This window comes from Babylonia areolata, chromosome 8 (genome assembly GCF_041734735.1).
Source record: "Babylonia areolata isolate BAREFJ2019XMU chromosome 8, ASM4173473v1, whole genome shotgun sequence".
NCBI classification, from domain to species: domain Eukaryota; kingdom Metazoa; phylum Mollusca; class Gastropoda; order Neogastropoda; family Buccinidae; genus Babylonia; species Babylonia areolata.
This window is the reverse complement of record NC_134883.1, coordinates 3689477-3709053: the sequence shown is the minus strand read 5'-3', so window position 1 is coordinate 3709053 and position 19577 is coordinate 3689477. Positions and strand designations below refer to the sequence as shown.

The window sequence follows — 19577 nt, the reverse complement described above, 5'->3', positions numbered from 1 at the left end:
CAAAGTAAAAACTTTTCTGTTAGTTTCATCTGTCAGTTTTGTTTTCTTCTATACATGTCTATATGCGCACACGTATCAGGATAATTTAATAAACTCTGTATATACATATACGAAAACAAAATGTACTGCTTATTTTTTATTTATTTATCAATGTTGTTTCTAGTTGTACAACATCAAATACTGTGATTCCACCAACTCCCATCACAGACCTTTGCATTTCTCTAACAAGAATAAGCTTGTTCCAATGGGAATATATTGATGTAGAGTGAAAAGTAATGAATAATTTGATAGTGACCAGCAAATTCCAAGTGAATGCAGAATAATCTTTCTCTCTCTTTTGCACATCAAATGGGATTAAAAACAAGAAGAAACATCACAGTGGATGCTTGGTTGCACACAATATATAGCTTGATCAAATATGAAAAGTTTGTCACCAAAATTTCTGCTTAAGATAGTTGAAAACAGAGAGAGAGAGAGAGAGAGAGGGGGTAGTGGGGAAAGCCAAGAGAGATCGAGAGAGAGAGAAACAAGAGACCAGTCATCAAATCATTATGAAAAGTTTTTATTTGCTTTTGTTGTCATCTGTTAAAACATGTCGACAAGTTTCACAAATCACCGTGAGCGCATCAGGTGTGGCATAGCAGCATACCTCCACAGTTTGCCTTTGCGGCTTGTACGCTCCACTCCACTCCACCCAGTCATCTGAACGCATTGTCTTTATGTGTGGAGATGTACGGTGCTCATCCTCCTCTTTTTTTTTTTTTTCCCTTCCCTCTTCCATCCTTTTCATAAAACAACATATACAGATTCGGGAGGGTGTGGGAGGAAGGCTACAGCATAAGGTGTCTGCAACCTATGTTAGATGTGACAGGAAGCCACTACATGTAAATCATTCACAAATTGATTAGTATTCAACAGACCTACAACTAAGCAATCTTAAAGAAAAATACCAAAACCAACCAACCAAACAACGCACAGCATTGGCAAGTAAACACAAAACAATGCCATGGATGCTATGCATGTATATTATAAATGTGTGTATGGAGGGCTGATGGGTGGGAGCTTTGCATTCACAAAAATAAAAGCAATATTTTTCTACTAGTGCCCTTGGTTTTGGTCCAGAAATCCTAGTGAGGGTGATGTAAAACATGAAGAGATGATATATGTCACATGCTACAGTTACTACCTCAGTTCTGGCAATGATGGATGTTTGCGAAGTTCCACCATCACCAAAGTATATACATGCATTTATAGTAATTCTTTTCCTCTACGAGTCAGCTGTGAAGTTCAGATGCACAATCGGATTCAATTTAACAAAACACAATGGGTAGGACTAGGAGGATAATACAATGAAGTTGTCCACTTTCTTGATTTCAGTATTACAGAAATCATTCATGTGATATCTCATGTAAGCAAATCAGTGATGCTTGTTCTTGTTGTGGTCAGCATGTTAGAAGATGTAGAGTACCTTCTATTGTTAGGTTGAGTCATTCAAAAGCATAAAAATAACATCCAGCCAGAGTTGAAGGTGAACAAGAACTGAACATGTTCTGCACCACTACAATCACAAGAATGTGTTCTAGGATGGACTTTCATGCCCTGCTTCCTGCAAGGAATTGACTCACCTGTGTGCACAACCACGAAACGGCCAGACAAGCGAAATGAAAGCAACAATAGTGAAGTTCCATTCTGGCAGAAATTGTGTGCACAAGTTAGACATGGGCCTCACAAGCATCTTACAGAGAAATCAGGCTGGATGTACTGTTGCTGTTGTTCAACAATGAAATGCTGGTCAAACTGCTCTAATTACTCCTGTCTCCACAATTCCAATTCAAACCATCAGTGTAAATTATACAGCTGTGGATCTTATGTTGTCTCTCTCACGCGCAATCAATCAACTGCTTAACTTCTAATTTGTCTTTGCTTTTGACTTCAGCTGTTTTATACCACCATCTTAAATTACACTGATGGACATTTTGATTTACCTGTTGGACTACACACACCCATTGTAACCAACTGCCAGTACTTCTCACGTATGTTCAGTAAAAGTCAGTTACTTATGCCTGACAGAATATCTTGTTATTGTATATTGATTGACACCAAATTATAATAGAATGCAAGGAAGCAAAGCCTAAGCAACATAATTCAAACACTTCTGAACAGTATGCTAATGGTCCCTGAAATGTACAGATACTGCCAGAAAGGATGGCAAATAATTACAGATCGTTGCGGGTACATGTGCATGTGCATCCATCACTGACTGAATATTTAAATACAGTCAGAAACTAAATAACTGTAACTGCATCCTGTTAGAAGTAATACATTCATTCAAATTTTCTTTATGCAGAATTTGTATTTGGAACGAATCAAAAAACAATTATTTTCTTGGGAGACTGCTTTTCAATTAATAATAAATATGAAAAATATGAGTCAAGTTTTTGAATATATTTCATGTGGAATAAGTGTAACTGTAACACAAGAAAATTAACAGGCCAGACACATACGGGCCATGTCTTACCGAAAAGATCTGACGATATTTTTGACATAAGCCACATATCATACAGTTAACTGGAAAATCTGAATGAATATCCTATTACTTTTTGCTAAAACCAACAACGACACATGTCCAAGACAGTTGCAAGCTTTCAAATCATGTAGCAGCACTACTGCTGGGTCTCATTTGCAATAGCTGTGGAGATCACTGAGCAGGTGACCAAAGCATCCATGCACCTTGTGGCTGATCAATGGGCTTGATTCTATGAAGGCTGAAGAACATTTGGCAAGGGGCCCCTCTGCCAAGGTATGACAGAAGTGATAATCACACCAAAGGCAGGAGAGATGGCTTTCCAACAATGTGCTCTCCGTCTAATAATGATGGAAAAAACAAGACAAAACAAAAACAGAATGAAGCTGGCCATGGTATCAAGAGACATAGAGGCAGATCATGGCATATCCATCTCCTACTGCACAACTGTAAATCCAGGACTATGACATGCATGGGCAAGATTAGTGTACGATTTTAGGTTTTTTTGTTGTTTTTTTAAAATACATTTCACAGCACATATACAAGCATGCCAATATACAAAGACACATGCAGCTAATTACCCTTTATTTGTAGAGTGTTATGATCACATAAACTCACTCTTTCACTTCACAGAAAATAATACATCCAGTCACATTTTCTTTCTTCGATTATATAAAATTTAATTCAAACTTTTTTTTTTCGGAGACAAAAAGGGTAATAATAATTAAAAAAAAAAATTCATGTACTCACGTTCATTTACGTATTCATTATCTAAGTATGTATTTATTCATGTGCTTTAAGGGACCCGATATCTGACTAAAGATCAAAAGCAAACGACTCTGGAATTAAGAGACCAAATTCAATAATGAAGAAAACATTGGGCTGTGTCCATCATTTTGTTCACTTTTTTTTTTTTTTTTTAAATTTATTATTATTATTATTTTTTTTTTATAGAATTGCTATAGTCCCCTGTTTATTTTTTTCTTTATTTATTAACTTTTTAAATTTTACTGTACAATCAGTTTAAAAAAAGTGGTCAGGTCATTCATCACTTCACAGCCTGTTATATCTTTGATGTGGATGAAAATACACAAGAAGAGTACCTCTTGACCCATCAAAAATGCTTTCACAGCCTGTTATCTTTGATTTGGATGAAAAAACACAAGAGTACCCCTTGACCCATCAAAAATGCTGAGTTAATGTGAATTAGATAAGAATTAGATAAGTGAAACTTCTATACTCAAAATCAAATAAAAATGAATCCATGTTAATTGAAATAGATTGCCATGCTAAACTGTAGAACATTGGATCTAAAATAAGGTATTCAATATTCATTGCTTAGCGGTGCTCAAAGCTAATTCCGTTACTTACCTCCTCTTCAAAAGAAACAACACAAACCACTTCTCAAAATACTGCCACTCCCCATCCCCCCAAAAAACAACACTCTCCACTTAAAAACATCAATAATGGAAACAATATGATCTATCCATCCCCCTCCCTGTCCCAGATTGTGACACTCACCCTTCAAAACAAGAGGAATAGTTGTTTTTTTTAAACTTTTTCTTCTAATTCAACTGTCAAGCAACAAACACAACCAAGCAAGCCAGGACACAGAAATCAACGAGTATGACCAAAGATTATCTCACTGTAATGATTGTTGCATAAAGGCCTTGCATCTAAACGTAACATCTATGTACACATATGTGTCAACTCGTCTAACATCTCTGCACATGACCAGTTAAAAGGAAGGGTATGCCACACACAGGAAACACAACTGTCAAAGCCAGCCAGCAAACAATAGGAAAGCAAACATGCAAACAATATCAAATTCTGTTCACATGGGTGGTGGGTACAAGACCAAACTCCCCCTCCCCCTATAAAAAAAACCGAAAAAACCCCCCAAAAAACCCCGTAAAACAAACAACCAAACAAAAACAAAACAACAGCCACCCTCAAACAAAACATGACCCAAGGCCAGGAATCTGTGGGGCACTTTTCTTTTCCCCATGCACTGTCACAATCTAGTTCAATGGATCTGGGTCTTTTGCTGAAATCCTAACAATCATGCTTTCTAGGGGGAAAAAATGAGAGGAAAAAAACAAAAAAACGAGGGGAACATAAGTGGCAAAGCTGGATATTAGAGAGAGAGGAAAAAAAAAAAGAAAAAAAAAAGCTTATAAACTTTCCAGTCATATTTTTCAAACATGGTGGACTTCACACATGGGAGCTTACAACTAGAAATATTGTTTGATTTATGTATGTTTATATGTCTGTATGTTATCCATGCTTGCCAACAAAAATAATTCTGGCTGAAGAGAAAGCACACCATTTTCCTCTTTAATAAGAACTTGTTTTCTTTCTCTTGACATCCTCATCCCCCCACCCCCCTCAAAAAAACAAAACAAAAAACCCCACCCTTATTCAAACTGCAACTTCAGGTTTTGATGCCTTTTCCGAATGTTCAAACCCATGTAGGAATAACATGGTTTACAGTTCTGTTGCAATTGACCCAAGAACTGTTGCAACTGACCCAATGGGCAAAACTGTGAAAAGTAGGACGCTTTTTCTTCACGGCATTTTGTTGAAAGTCTTTGAACATGTGAATGGTATGCGAGTCTGGAGGCTGATAAAATGCAACATGACTGCATAATGCACTTCTTTTCTGCACATGAAGTTTCTTTTGATGATTTTTAGTGCTTCTAATCTACATGGGACTGAAGATATGTGATCAGGGTTAATTCTGAAGAGGTTGCCACTGTTATGTATTTCAGAATGTAACTCAAAGAACAGAATCTGATATCAAATACCAAGATGAAACCAACTTACACTGCCACTCTATCAGTTATTCATCTCAAAGTATCTCTGGCATCACCAGTCATCCTACACTCACACTTAATGGCATTCCTATCTCAAGTTAAATAAAACTGGTGGCAGAGATGTCTATTTCTTTAAGTTAAATAAAAAAACAAACAAACAAAAAACCCACCAAATTTTCTCCTGAAAGAGTGGTGACAAATTTGTCGAAGTACATTGTTGTTACTGTTGTATCTGGAAAAAAGAAAAACTGAGGGGGAGTCTCTGCAGCTTACTTTACACAAACTGTGACCATTAACATATTTTGATGCAAAGTATATGCACAAAAGCACTGGCAACTGAGCAAGCCTCCTTAAAACACAGTCACACAAACACATCAAGAAACACATGCGCATTCCCACCTTTATACTTAAGAAAAGCAAACAAAGCAAACAATCAGGAACGGCAAATGAAGACATTAAGCAGCATTAGACATTTTAGGGGTGGGTGGGTGGGTGAGGAAATTTAGGCAGTATCAGTAAACCAAATTTGTAATGAGCTTGAACTATGAAAGAGCAATAAATTCATTTACCAACTTACCAAACAAACTTCATGTAACCTCTTACACACGCGCATACATGGTCACAAAAAAACCATCACAGAGGTTTTGGTTTCCATCTACATTCCATAACATCTACTCCTTGGAAAGAGGGAGCAGGAGGCAGAGCATGACCAGTCATTAATCCCCCCCACCCCCAAAAAGTCTTATAACAGACTTCTCTTTGTTGTCATCCTACACATGATCTTCACACGCTCATGCCGAGTTGTACATGTCTAATAGCAATCGTTCAAGATGAAATACTACAGATCACTCAAAGAAATTAACAGCAAATTACTACAATAGAATTCCACTGTACAATACAATACAGCTGGGACTTGTGAATGACATTTCTGTTCAGGACTAACTTCTAATAATGTATTTAAAATCACAACAAATATTCTGGATGTCAGAAGGATTTTAAAATAAAACGATTATGAACTAGTAAAGAGAGAGAGAGAGAGAGAGAGAAAGGCTGGAACTATTTGTAATTCAAGTTGCTGTAATGATTCAAAGCCAAGCAGTCTGTCCCCTATTTTATAAATATTTCTTGCAGTAATTATTAACAACACACAGGCAGCAACAGTACACTACTAAAGATTCCCCCCACTGTGCTTTTTCAGAAATGTTTGTAGCTATAAAACTGTGATTACAATCTTCACTGGACAGAGAAAAATTAACAATAATTAGAACAAACATTATGCTAATTAAAGAAAGATAAGAATCAACATTCATCTTTGTTTGTTTTTAGATGTAAACTGAAATTAGTCTGCTTTTAAAGTGAGGGGATTCTTTTTTTGTGTGTGTAGACCTTTTTTTTTTTAATTATTTTTTTTAAATATACATTTTCTTTTTATAAGAGTTTAACATGTTTCCATCCATATCCAGAAAAAGATGTTAGTGTGTAAGAATACTGATATACTGAATTACAATGTACTGAACTAAACAATAATACTTGCCAAAATAAATAGTTATGTTCTTTGAAACATCCACAACACACACACCTCAAAATTACAACAGTTTAAAATTATTTGAAGTGACTAGTGTTTACATTTGGGCTTAAAACATGCTGAAAGTCAAGAATGTGGCAAAAGCATGTTTACAGTGTCAGGTAAATGTAATGCAGTTTTCCTTGTATATGCTGAAGCAACACAAGTTAACTTCAAGCTGCACACAATAAACCATACCAAGCTGGTTAACTCCTCACAAGAATTACAACTGCTGAGACCAATGGAGAGGAAGAAAATCAAACTGAAAGTTAAGGTATGCAACCGGAATAGGACAAAAATTGTACGGAAAAAAAAGTTTGATTACAAAACCAGGATTTGCAATCAAAGATAATCGTTTCTATCACCATGTGTGTGGGTGTGAAAACTCCCATCTGTGCATGGGAAGTGAGCAGAATGATTTATATTCAAACTGTCATCATATAAATCTTATCATCATTAATGGCCTTGTATATGCAAAAGGCAGGTCAAACATAGTAACACTCACATTCCCTCATTGTAACACAATACAGTACTGATATGGACACATGTTAATTTGCAAAAATGCTGATGAAATAAAATTTCCAGAACCAGACGAATGTACCATTCTAGTCACCATGAACTTGATCAAATCCCAAAATCAAAGTCATGTCTAATTTGCTGTTCAGATATTACAAGATCTCAGAATGCACTGAGACTGACTGCAGATCTTCATACAAGGTACTTGTTCAAGTCTTGTCTGTCTAGAGCTTTCTTCTTCTGAAAGCTAATGGGTGCAACAAAATTATTCCCATGGGTAGCTCTACCAACGATACGAGATTACCCATTGTGCAGAACTTTAAGTGAAAGCAGCAAAATGAGACAAATGTGTCCTGCTAAACTGCCATCTCTTCGTCTCCCTTACTTTTCACCCAACCCTAATATCCAAGGAATGAGCAAGAGTAAAAAAACAAAACAAAAATCTATTTTGGCAGTGAGGTCATTTATTACCAATGTCAACTGTCCCTCTGATACTTACTCCTTGTTTGGTTTAATACACTTTCTGTGTCAAACTAAAATAAGACACCAGTGGTTGCTCCATTTCTCCTGAGCCCTCGAGGCACCTGACCAAACATAGCTTTCTATTCTCATCCTCTCTGTTCTCAGTGTCCAATGTTGAAACTTGAAGGACAAGTGAAGAGGTCCCATGATCCTTGGACAAGCTCTGGAAAGAATAAGCAATGTTTTGTGGGTTCCCATTTTAGGACCATGGATTTTGATTCTGTGCATGACAGCAGCTTAGACCAGAAGGGAAGTGGTCTAGTTAAAGAGCTAACTGAAAACTATAGGGAATAAGGTTCTAATGACTTTTCAAATGTGGGCCAGGACGAAGAAATATCTAATGTGGGCACCCACCTGTGTGACTATCGCCTTGAGTGACCTCCCTTGGAAATCATCCGAAAAAGACCTCCCGCCCAGCTGTCTGATGGTGGAACAGATTGCCTCAAACCTTGCTGGCTGAGATATCAAACTGTACTGAAGTAGAAAAAAAGCAGGAAAGAAAGTTTGCCATACAGACTGGGGAGTCTAGCAAGAGGTATCCACTGTTCATAGCTCCAATTTTTTTTCTTCCAATGGTGTTTATTGAACTTTATTTTGAACTTACTTGGCTGACTGCCTAGGGAAAGTGACCAGACATAAGTGATTCACAGACGTTTCTGTTGGGGCAGATGAGGTAACTTTTTGAGGGCAGCGTAGCCTGTGAAGTAGTCATGTGTGAAGATGCAAAAACTGTGGGTTTGTGGGGTGAGCACTGAATACGGAGCAAGTGAGTTGAAGGAGGGTGTCTTAGCACTGTGTTACTTCCCCAAACACGCTCAAAGGAGCAAAGGTACTGGACATCAAATGTTACAGTTTGACAACAAAGTGTTATAATGCCAAATATTTGTCTCGTAACTGTCCAGTCACTAAAAAGCAAGTCCCAAGGACAAGAGAAAGCAATGATAAGAATCAGTGGACCCATTTCATGCTAGCAAAGTTGCATACAAAGTGAAAGTATTTCATGAAAAGTATCACAGAGAATATGACTGTTTGATGGAGCGAGTTCTTTCCCTTCTCACTACAAATCTGACTGTGTAGCCTGACAGAGCAGAAACTGAATGACCGAATAAAAACTTGATAAACAAAACCAACCGATCTATCGACAGATTTTCAAGACACAAAATCTAACTTGTGTGCTGCTAATCTGTGTACAATGGAGGAAAGTTATTCTATCATACTTGATCAAACAATTCGTTGACAACACACAAAACACGTCATACACTCCTCATGAAAGGGTACAGAAACAGAGAACATGAATCAGTGATGAAGAAAGTGATTGTGCTACAAGTCAAGACATTTCATACAATCATGAACAGATGATTTCTTTTATCATTGGTGTGGCTGTGCCTTTATTGGAACACAATTTGAAACAGAATCTTCTTCACACATTAAAAATAATAAGTTATGAAAATTCTCCCAGATCGAAGGTTTTCAAGTCTGCTGTGGTCTGAGTGTGCATCTTAACCAACAACCGAACAATGAAATGCAAAGACTGAAAGAGATGTTTTGCCTACCTTTTAGAAACACATGAACTGAAACACAGTCTGTCTGTCATGTCAACACTAATGACCTCTACCAAAACCAGGTCTTAGTTCTAATCACAGATCATTTTGTGAAAAGTGTTATCCTCAACCCTGTAGAGACTATTAAAAAGAGACAGAGGTGAAGGGAGGAGTGGGTTGGGGAATGAGAGACAGAGAGCGAGAGAGAGAGAGATAGAGAGATAGACAGCACATGCAAACAATTCAGCTGTCCTCCACCCTCCTCCTGGTGTGATTGATACATCTCTCTATTGATTGATCCATTCCACAAGCCTTGAGAGATGCAGGGGACCACTAGTGGTATGGTAGCTGTCATACATCCTGTTTCAGCCAGGGGTGTTCCAAACACTGGGCAGCAGTGGCTCGACTCTCGGGGTCAAACTCCAGCATGGGAACCAGGAAGGAGGCAAAGTCCTTGGCATCTTTAGCATCCCACTCATATTTTTCCGTAAGCACCTCCACTAGGCCCCATGGCTTAAGTTTGGTAATGTGTCGAAGCTCACCTGCAACAAGACAATATGGTAACTTTTTTTTCCCGAAGGAAAAAGAGCACTTGGTGTTTATTTTTTCCATTCCTGGAAGGATCTAATGGTAATAAAGAGTACCTTTCAAAGTACCTTTAAAGAATTGATCAAAGAAGAAAAGACAAAAAGAAGTGTGAACATTTTTTTTTACATAGATGATAGAGAAAGCAGGGTGGGAAGGAGACATGGGGACAAGAAGAGTAAGGGGGAAAGACAGCGAGTGAACAACAGAACTCTGAGTCTCATCACATTATGAGAATAAGTGTGTGTGTGTGTGTGTGTGTGTGTGTGTGCGCGCGCATGCGCGCGCGTGCATGTGCATGCATGTATACAATAAAGACTTGACACTGAAAAAAAGAAAGAAGTAGAACAATGTAATATTCCACATTGAGAATGACAGCAGCATGTTTTCACAATTACAATCCAGGTACCTTTCCTGTTGAAGAATTCCCTGGAGTACTTTCCGCTCATTGCGATGTGTCGGGGAATAGGACCGATCAGCTCAATGATGTGGGCCAAGTGGTCCTCGTCACGGCTGTAGTCCTCACCAGAATGAGGTTCAAACAGGTAATCTCCTGTTGCAAGCTCGAAGGCCTGACACACACAAATGCACTGTCATACACAGGTCACCAATACCATAATGATCTCATATAACCATGAAGAACAGGCAGTTTTGGAGGGAACATTTCTAATATAGAGAAGCTGTTCCTAAATCATCAGGAGCTGAACATGCGGTTTCCCAACTCTGCCAAACACAAGACAAGAGGCAAAGCCCTCATGACTCACTTGTGCTTCGCACTTTAAAAAGAGATTAAAAGTCGTTAAAAAGTGTTCTACATCATATATCTATACATATAAATATATATATATATATATAAGCTTGGGAGAAGAAAAAAAAAGAGAGAGAGAAAAAAAAAAGGGCATGCGAGTGGGGTCGAACAATGCATGTACAGTTCCGAAGCAAGCAGACTAATCCCCACTGCTGCAGCGCATCTGACGTCATTTGGCTAAATATAATATTTAAAGCAATGTTGCTGCTTTCTTCTTCGTGATTGTATTGGACGCAATAACACCGTTTAAATCATGTTTTGTGTGTGTTTTATTATATCTCGATTATTCTTTTATTTCAGCGGTAAAGGACACGTTGTCATCACTTCAAGCACATCGCAACGCGTGGTAGATCTCTAGATCTGCATGAACCAGTCTACAAGGGGCTGGCGAAGAAACAATCAATTCAATTTTTCTTTCATGTTCATTCCAGTGTATTCAGCGTCCACTTTAGGATATTTATATGCAGTAAACATGTCGATGGTACAGTTAGTATCACTGTGTGTGGTCTGTCCAGAATTTGTATTTCTTTCCTTTTAATTGTGAACATGCAAAAGGAGGTCAGGTCTTCTCACCAAACGCAACCTACCTTCCAGTATGTCGGTGAGAAATGGTTTAAAATTTTTTTTTTTCAATTTCAGAACAAAACTTAACGAAATAAAACTGGTAATGATATGGGAATACTGCTTAATTCAGGAGACTTACAACCTATTACTGGTATGACTATGAACATTTTTTTCATACTATGTTAAAGCCAAATTTGGTATTGGCAGACAAGTATTCGCAGAGAAATTGGCAATGTTAAAGTTTACCACGGGCACACAGACATGCATACACATACACACAGAGACAACCCAACACCACAAAAGTGAGTCAAAAAACTGATCATCTCAGTTCAGGATAAGGAGTAAAAATGAAAAGGTACCATGAAACTTAAGGGTTCTTTCCTCCACATCTGGTGCTTGTACAGATTGTGAGGTTTGATTTAAAAGCACAATATTTTGTTCCCCAACTCAAGCTGAAAGTGAAAATGTTCTTCATGCAAAATGTACTCTGTCATATGAATACTGTGCAAAAATATTTCTAAAAGTTAAAGCAAAAGAAACACACTGACATGGATGTATATTAGGTACTAGACTGGTGGGATCATGCCTTACTAGTTACACATCCCTGAGATATGTGATACATGAGGAATAAATCAATTACTGATATTTGTTAACTATCTGTAATTAACAAGTTCTGGTAACTATTTAACTCAAAGGATTTCCAGAGACTGAGAAAAACAAAAGCCAATCGAAGCTATATATCTGGACGTAACTTTTCCAGTTTTGCCATGTTGTACGGATGAAATGCATGCATGAAATATGTCTTCATAGGTCTCTTAACTCACTCTGGACGAAGGGCCCGAATTGGGGCCCTACTGTTTACAAGCATTTCAGACAAAGGGCTCCCATTGAACCTTAGATAGTTTTGAATTTTAGAGTGGCAACTTATTTTCATAATAACATTATGAGCTAAGAATACCTTATCTTGCCTTTCCACTCTCCACTGCGACCTGTAAATGCAGTGCGTGTTGCTGTCCTTGCAAGCAGGAGATTTTTTTCATGGCGACTGGTTCACGTGAACAGTGCGTGTCAATAATGGCGTCTGACCCTAGTTTCGTCTCAGTCACAAGGTAGACAACAGAATATGATGGAGGAGCCTTATGGTGGCCTTATTATGTTCTAAATTTAATCTATTTCAAACTGCTTTCCTGGATTCGTTTGCAAGTCATCAGTGTGTGCAAATGTTGAACAAAAAATATGGATACTTTCATAATCTTACTGTACGACAGCATACGGGAGAAAGTTTAATATTTTGTCCCCAACTAACTCGTTATGTTACTGATTAGTTTGGAAGTTTTCAGTTAATAAATTCTAACATTTATTTTTGGGTGATTTTATTTCTTACCCATACAATGGGTCATCTGTAGGGAAAGTCAGGGTAGCTAACCAGCAGTACTGAGTAAAACCACTCCAGGACAAACGTACCATGCATGCAGTACTCCACACATCAGCTGGAGGTCCATAGCCAGCACCAATCAGCACCTCCAGACATCGGTACTGTCGGGTCTGAATATCTTCTGTGAAGTGGTGGTACTGAAACATGTATCAATGTCAACTGTTCCATGTGGAACAAAAAACACATGAATACAAAATACAGTACTGAAAAAGTCATATGAAAAACACACAGAAAAAAAAGACCTACAAGAAGAAAGTAACAAATGCTGACAGCTATCAGACTCTCATTTGCTAATGAGTCTCTGGCTTTAAATATATTATGAGAAATGTAGCATGTTTCACTGTATGATTACTGGCAATTATAATTTTGATAGAAAATAGATCACACAATCAAATGCTTTCCCAAACTTACTGATCTATTCATATGGGACAATGCAAGACTTTTACTTGCATTCATTTTTATCTGTCCATTCAGGTTTTCTATTCTCAATGGATTTTTGTGTCAGTAAACAACCACAAGAAACATTTAACATTTCGCAGTACAATTTTTGTTAATTTTACTGATTTCAGTACAATAAAGTGATCACACACACAAACTGTATAGGAAAGACTGGCTCATTTAGATGCACATCACCAGAAATTTACAAAATACTGGGGCCAGCATAAAAATTCAATATCATTAAGCAGCAACAACATTAAATTGACATTACCAATAGCTGTTTAGAAAGGCACACATCAATAACTTATAAAATGGAATCAAATTTAAATTGATCTGCTTTGTCCCTTGCCAAACGACACCTGCAGTTTTCAACCTATCCTGTCATTAACAGCAGAGCTCAATGAGTGACCAAACTTCAACCAAGATTATACTCACTGTCCAGCAAGCATTGCCCAGATCGGCAATCTTGACGGGGAAGTCTGTGCAGATCTCATTAACTGGGTCCACTTCAGGTTTACTTTTGGGACCTGCAGGAGACACAACAGAGTTGCTTTTACTTGAGATCCTAATTTTTCCTACAGATAAAAAAAATTAAAACCAAACAAGAAACACACAAAGCTATGTTTGCTTTCATCAAGAGAAATGACTGGACTAGCACAGCACTGGTAGGTCCGTGTATAGCTTCTCACTCAACACAGCTGGACAAAGTGGGACAGGCTTTGTCAACACATGGTTTGAATCATTGCAAACTTCATGTCTGCTGTCATGTTTGTGCCATTTCAAAAACATTAAATTTTGGGGAAAAAAAACCTTGTCATTATCTGTTTCTCATACATGATTGCAAAAAACAACCTAACCCCAAACAAAACCAATAAAATAGGGAAAGAGAGCACAGCTGTTTCAGGTAAAGCAAGAGAGAGAGAGAGAGAGAGAGAGAGAGGAAACCTTATATGTAAGCTGGAGGGGAGAAACATGCAATGCTGTTCGGGATGAATTCTTCGTGCTGCAAAGTGTATGCAAGGAAAAGGTCCTGCATACACTCCATGATAATTATGTTGTCTACTGTGAATTTTTTTTTTCACCACATGTAACATGGATTGAAGGAAGAGGCAAGAAGGGTGGGGGTCAACCTTCCATTAAAACAACAACAAACCTGCATGTTACACGCAAAGATTATTTCAATGCAGTGTATAAAATCAGCACTTCCTTGTAGAGAAATTCAGGCCTGCACTGGAAATCCAGAGACCAAAGCCACACTGAACCTAAAATTAAGTGTGTCTAAAAAGCAATATTTCTTTCTTCTATGTGTCCAGTCACTTCTTTGCTTTAATTGTATTCTCTGCAGGAATGATGCCCTGTAAGGTTCTCAAAGAACAATGTGCTCTTCTGCTGGCAGGTTTTGGGATGGGCTGCCACAGTATCAAAAGGAAACAGGAAAAGCTATCTCAGTATCTGGTCATCATATCTTGGCGTTCAGGTGAGAATGACTTCAACTGTTTTAGAGAGTTATGTGATAATTTAGATCTGCAAATGTTTTTGAGCTGAACAACAATAGCCTCAGATTCCACAGAGAATCTATCACAAGATGTAAGTACTTCATAGGAGATAAGTTCATCAGGGGATCTGGAAGAATCAGTGCACAATTTGCCCTATGCAAATCAAACTATGACATGTCCATCTGGAAAACAGGCAGGCCGAAGTGCAACAAATCTTGACATTATGATTACAATAAAAGGAACTAAAGTCAATCAGTGCTGGCAGTTTTATCAATGATCAAATGAACAAAACAGGGAGAAAAACAACAACAAAAAAACAAACAAAAAAACCCCAAATCCAAACAACCTTTACGTGTGCATGTGTGGAAACAAAAACCACTAAGTGCCCAGACATACCACACAAGGGAATGTGCAACTCCTTTCATGGACCTACCATATCCCACAGCAATCTGCAACTGAAAAGGTAAAAGCGAACAGAAGACATACATCAACATACAAAGACAAACTCAAACACACACATACACAAAGGTGACACAAAGCACTCATTCACCGTTGAGATTAGAGGAGTCATTTTGATCATCCTGGCTTTCCATGCGAACCAGTCCAAACGTGGGGGAGGAGCCCCCACCCTCCATATCTCCCTGATCAGCCCCCTCCTCCTCCTCCTCCCCTAATCCTGCCAACAGCTGGCTCTGCTGCATGACAGCAGTGTCTGTCTGGGTCACAGGGTTGGGCAGTGGGGTGTCCCCAGTCTCCACCAGCATCACCTCTTCTGAGGGAGGGTCCTTACTGTCCACATCCCCTGCCTCCCCCTCCTCCTCCTCCTTCACACTGTTGCTCACACATTCAGCTTCATTCTGCTGACTGCAAGAGTCAGGGCTGCTGCTCTGCTCTCCAAAGCCGTTGCACAGGATGTGGGTTGAGTTGGTGGGAGCTTTCAAGGGCTGGTTCTCCAGACCCAGGCGCGACGTCTCCATGATGATGGCATCTGTAGAGTTGGTCTTGTTGAGCTGGCCATTGGTTTGTTTCTTCTCATTTTCTGTTTCTTCACTGGGTGTCTTGGTCTCTCCGTTCACTTCAGTCTTCACATCTGACAACAGAGATGCAATATAATTGTGATACCTTTCAATCATATCATCAATTTCTATTGGAATTTTCTGCTGCAACCAGGCTGAAAAACATCAAATTAGATGTTTGAAATTATTAGAAATGAGAACTGTCTGGTGAATAAGTCTGGAAAATCTGCTTTAATAGACAGGTAAATCATAGAAGATATTCAGCAAATGCTGAATTTCTTTTGCACTTGCAAACAAAAATACATTATCGTTTATAGGTTTTCCTCACAGAAAACAAGATCATTCAAAAGGGTACGATCAGAATTGACATAGATGATGCATCATCTTTGGTATGCTGGATTTGGCAGTTTCTGAAAGCAATGTTGATGGTTTGAAACAACTGTACAAACCAACCAACCAACCCAGCAAGTGGAAAAAAAAAAAAAAAAAAAAAATCCTACTGTCTCTCCCCTACATCTGCTTAAAGAAACATTTTCAATTTATCATACCACAGAATGTTAACCCAACTACTATGCCAACAGTCCACAAGAAACAAAAATCAGCACTGATTCTCAGATAATGCGACCAAGTGAGCATTCTTTATAAATCGTGTACTGACTGACTGACACCCCCCCCCCCCAACCTCCTGCCTTTCCTGTCGAGGAAGAAGGCATTTGGACACTGAGAATTACACAACCAGTATTCTCTCCTGCATGGATACTGGGGTGTTCTGACCTGTGGTGAACTGAAGAAAAATGCCCACAAAGTCTCAGTGCCCTGCTCTGAGTACAGAGCAGTCACCAAATCCCCCTGAGAGGAAGTGTTCAGCCCCAACTCCAACACTGCCCACCTGAACCACCCTTAGACTGGGATAACTTCTGGGAGGGGAGGGGTGAGGCTTCTCCTCAGTCCCGTGCCCCCCCACCCACCCCCTCCGGATCTGTCTCAGTGTCCCATTCGTATAATGGGAGAACAGCCAAGCAGGATGCATAACATTTACAACCAAGGCTAGTCAGATCCCACAATACCAGCCAAAAAGATCTGAAGATACAGAAGACTGTATCAAACGTCAAAAAAGGATGCAAACAATGTAAATGATATCAATTCTGAGAAAAAAATGTCACAGAAAGCCACAAAAAGTGAGCATGCAAGAAAATATCGGTTTCAAATACTTAAAAAATTGTGGCAAGAACAGAGCAACTAACAGACAGCTTATAGAGCAGTTGGCCGTGGAATAATTCAGCACTAGAGGCTGGGAATAGCGCTCACTGGCAAAGCAGACAGACTTCGCAGGTTTCTTTGTACTGGGTTAGCTATAAACTTTAGCCAACACACAGCAAACCAGCAGGCCTAGTTTGCATCAGTCTGACATGATACAGTAGATGACACTGAATAATATATAATAATTTCAGATACTGCGATCATGTACTGGTAAACTGGATGATGTTCCAGTACATCTTGGTCTGTACATACTGAGTGCATAATATTTACATTTCAAAACAATAGGACAAACTGAAGCTGTACCAATTTATATTCAAAAAGAGAATAAGACAAGGTGAAAAACAACAACAACAACAAAAACCCATAACACCACTGATCCCTTCAAGGCCACTCACTTTTTGCGTTGAGATTGCTGTTCTCCTGACCAATGGTGATGAAGGTGGTGTTTGTGCTGCTGCTGTCGCCAGTCACTGGGTCCACCGAGGAAGGAGCGCCAGATTTGCTCTCCACGTCTGAAGGCTTCAGTTCAGCCAGAGGGGAAGACATCGGCTCTCCGTTCACTTTGATCACCTCTCCCCCACAGTCCCCCTGGGCCTGGGAGTCATTGGCGGGTGAGCCCAGGATGGAAGCAATGACAGCTGGTGAGGTAAGGTTCTGCAGACTGTTGGTGCTGGCACTGTTGGCCATGCTGTCGGTGTCCGACTGTTGCAAGCTGGCTAAGCTGCCACTGTTCACCATGCTGTTCACACCATTCTCTTCGTCGTCCTCCCCACCTTCCCCCGTCTGAGGATCAATACACGACTGTCACAACAAGGTAAAAACTCATTACTGTGCCTTATCCCCTCTGGCAGTTACTTTCTTTGTTGTTGTTGTTGCAGCTGCAGTTATTCTTTTACTCGATCCCATGTTTGTAACAAAATTTTAACATCGTGAGGGCAATCGTAGAGCATGCGTGAGTGTGTGTGTGTGTGTGTGTATGTGAGTGGGCATGTATAGTGAAAACTTGATCTTCCTCTACAGTGAGCATGACAGCGCAACTCAACAATCATGTTACGATGAGCGATTCTCAACATTTACATGACCAAATATCAGTGTAGCAATGAGTGAAAGAGAGAGAGAGAGAGAGAGAGAGATATTGAGAGTGTGTGCGAGCTCGTGCTGCGCATGCAGCAATGAAGATTGTGCTAGACCAATGTTGCTGCCCATATCTACTGAAAATGATGGACCAATCTGACTCTGGTTAGAGGTCACTTAGGTCAAAGTGAGTTTCACTTTCAGCACCTGTGCTCGCTGCTCAAGACCATTTGACCATGACTGTGATCAAACATGACAAACTGATGCAACACTCAGAATACTGAAAGCTAAAACCTTTCTGTGGGACTTTAGATTCAAGGTCAAGGTCCCAGTAAGAATATCTTGGTCTGCTTGCAAGTCAGTAATTTCATGTATATTCTTTCTGTTCTTTTTTCTTGCTTTCCTAAACATTAATAAAGCACCTGTTACTTATTCACAGAAAAAAAGTAGGAAACAAAAACAAAACCCACCACCACCAAACAACCTTAGTCTCCAAGGCCAATGTTAAGCCCATCTTTAAAGTTAGCTGTATTCAATTATGCTTTTGTTTATTTTATACCCCACTCCCTATACCCAAAGTTTTAATCAGTTCACAATTGGAATGAGGGCTGTTCTGTTTACCATTCAGTTCAGTTTCTCAAGGAACAGTCACTACTGCGGTCAGACATGCTGCATCACATCTGCTTAGTAGATGCCTGACCAGCAGCGAAACCCAATGTGCTTGTTAAGGCCTTGGCCGTTAACAGTTATTGTTTGTGGAGATTCTAGACATGATTATAAGATTATTCCCCAAGAATAATGGCAATACCCCGAAGTAAACCACCACTTGTAGACACTGAGTGTTTGGAGTACAAAGTGGGAGACATATCCTGATCCATCAACATGTGTGGTAAAACACTCACACACATGCACTAATTATTCAAATCAACCAATCTGGCTGCAGTTTTTGGATACAAAACCATCAACAGAACAGAGGATACTTACAATTTTTCCCTTGTCTATTTCTTCCAGCTGCTGCATTTGCATCTCAATCAACTGTTGCTGGCGCTTCTTCTTCTTCTTCAGCTTTTTCTTCTTATTTTTAGACATTTTGGCCTCTACTGCCTTCTCCTTGGGGGCCGTGCTCACTGTAAACAACCAGCATTACAGATTGAGTATGATGAACACAGCATTTTTGACAGATGATAAATCTGTTACAACCTCAGACCTGAAAATCAAATGAGTTGTTAGAAAAGTCACTGCCATGGTAATGATTTGTAGCGTCCTGAAGGTCAAGATCAAAATGACAATTTCTCGATGGACACTGCAGTCAGTTCGGTGGCTGGGAGGTTCATGCAAGGACACAAGCATGCACAAAAAGCTTTCCATTTGATCTTTTCCCTGTTCTTATGAACTTGTTATCACCAACATTTCCAGTG

The 19577-nt window shown here is 39.2% G+C and overlaps 1 protein-coding gene across 3 annotated transcripts in view; it reads right to left on the bottom strand.

The window, feature by feature from the left end:
* Window positions 1–546: 546 nt before the first annotated feature.
* The window catches only part of LOC143284456 (SRSF protein kinase 3-like), a 45343-nt gene continuing 26312 nt past the window's right edge, over window positions 547–19577 (bottom strand). For 2 of the 3 annotated variants that reach the window (XM_076591100.1, XM_076591098.1), the window contains 7 exons: window positions 19144–19286; window positions 17481–17886; window positions 15360–15899; window positions 13749–13840; window positions 12905–13012; window positions 10478–10640; window positions 547–10025 (listed from right to left, as the gene is read on the bottom strand). In XM_076591100.1, the coding sequence (XP_076447215.1) occupies window positions 9835–10025; window positions 10478–10640; window positions 12905–13012; window positions 13749–13840; window positions 15360–15899; window positions 17481–17886; window positions 19144–19286 (1643 nt within the window). In that variant the 3' untranslated portion in view covers window positions 547–9834. The remainder of the gene's footprint in view (window positions 10026–10477; window positions 10641–12904; window positions 13013–13748; window positions 13841–15359; window positions 15900–17480; window positions 17887–19143; window positions 19287–19577) is intronic. The other variant, XM_076591099.1, reaches the window with a different exon arrangement.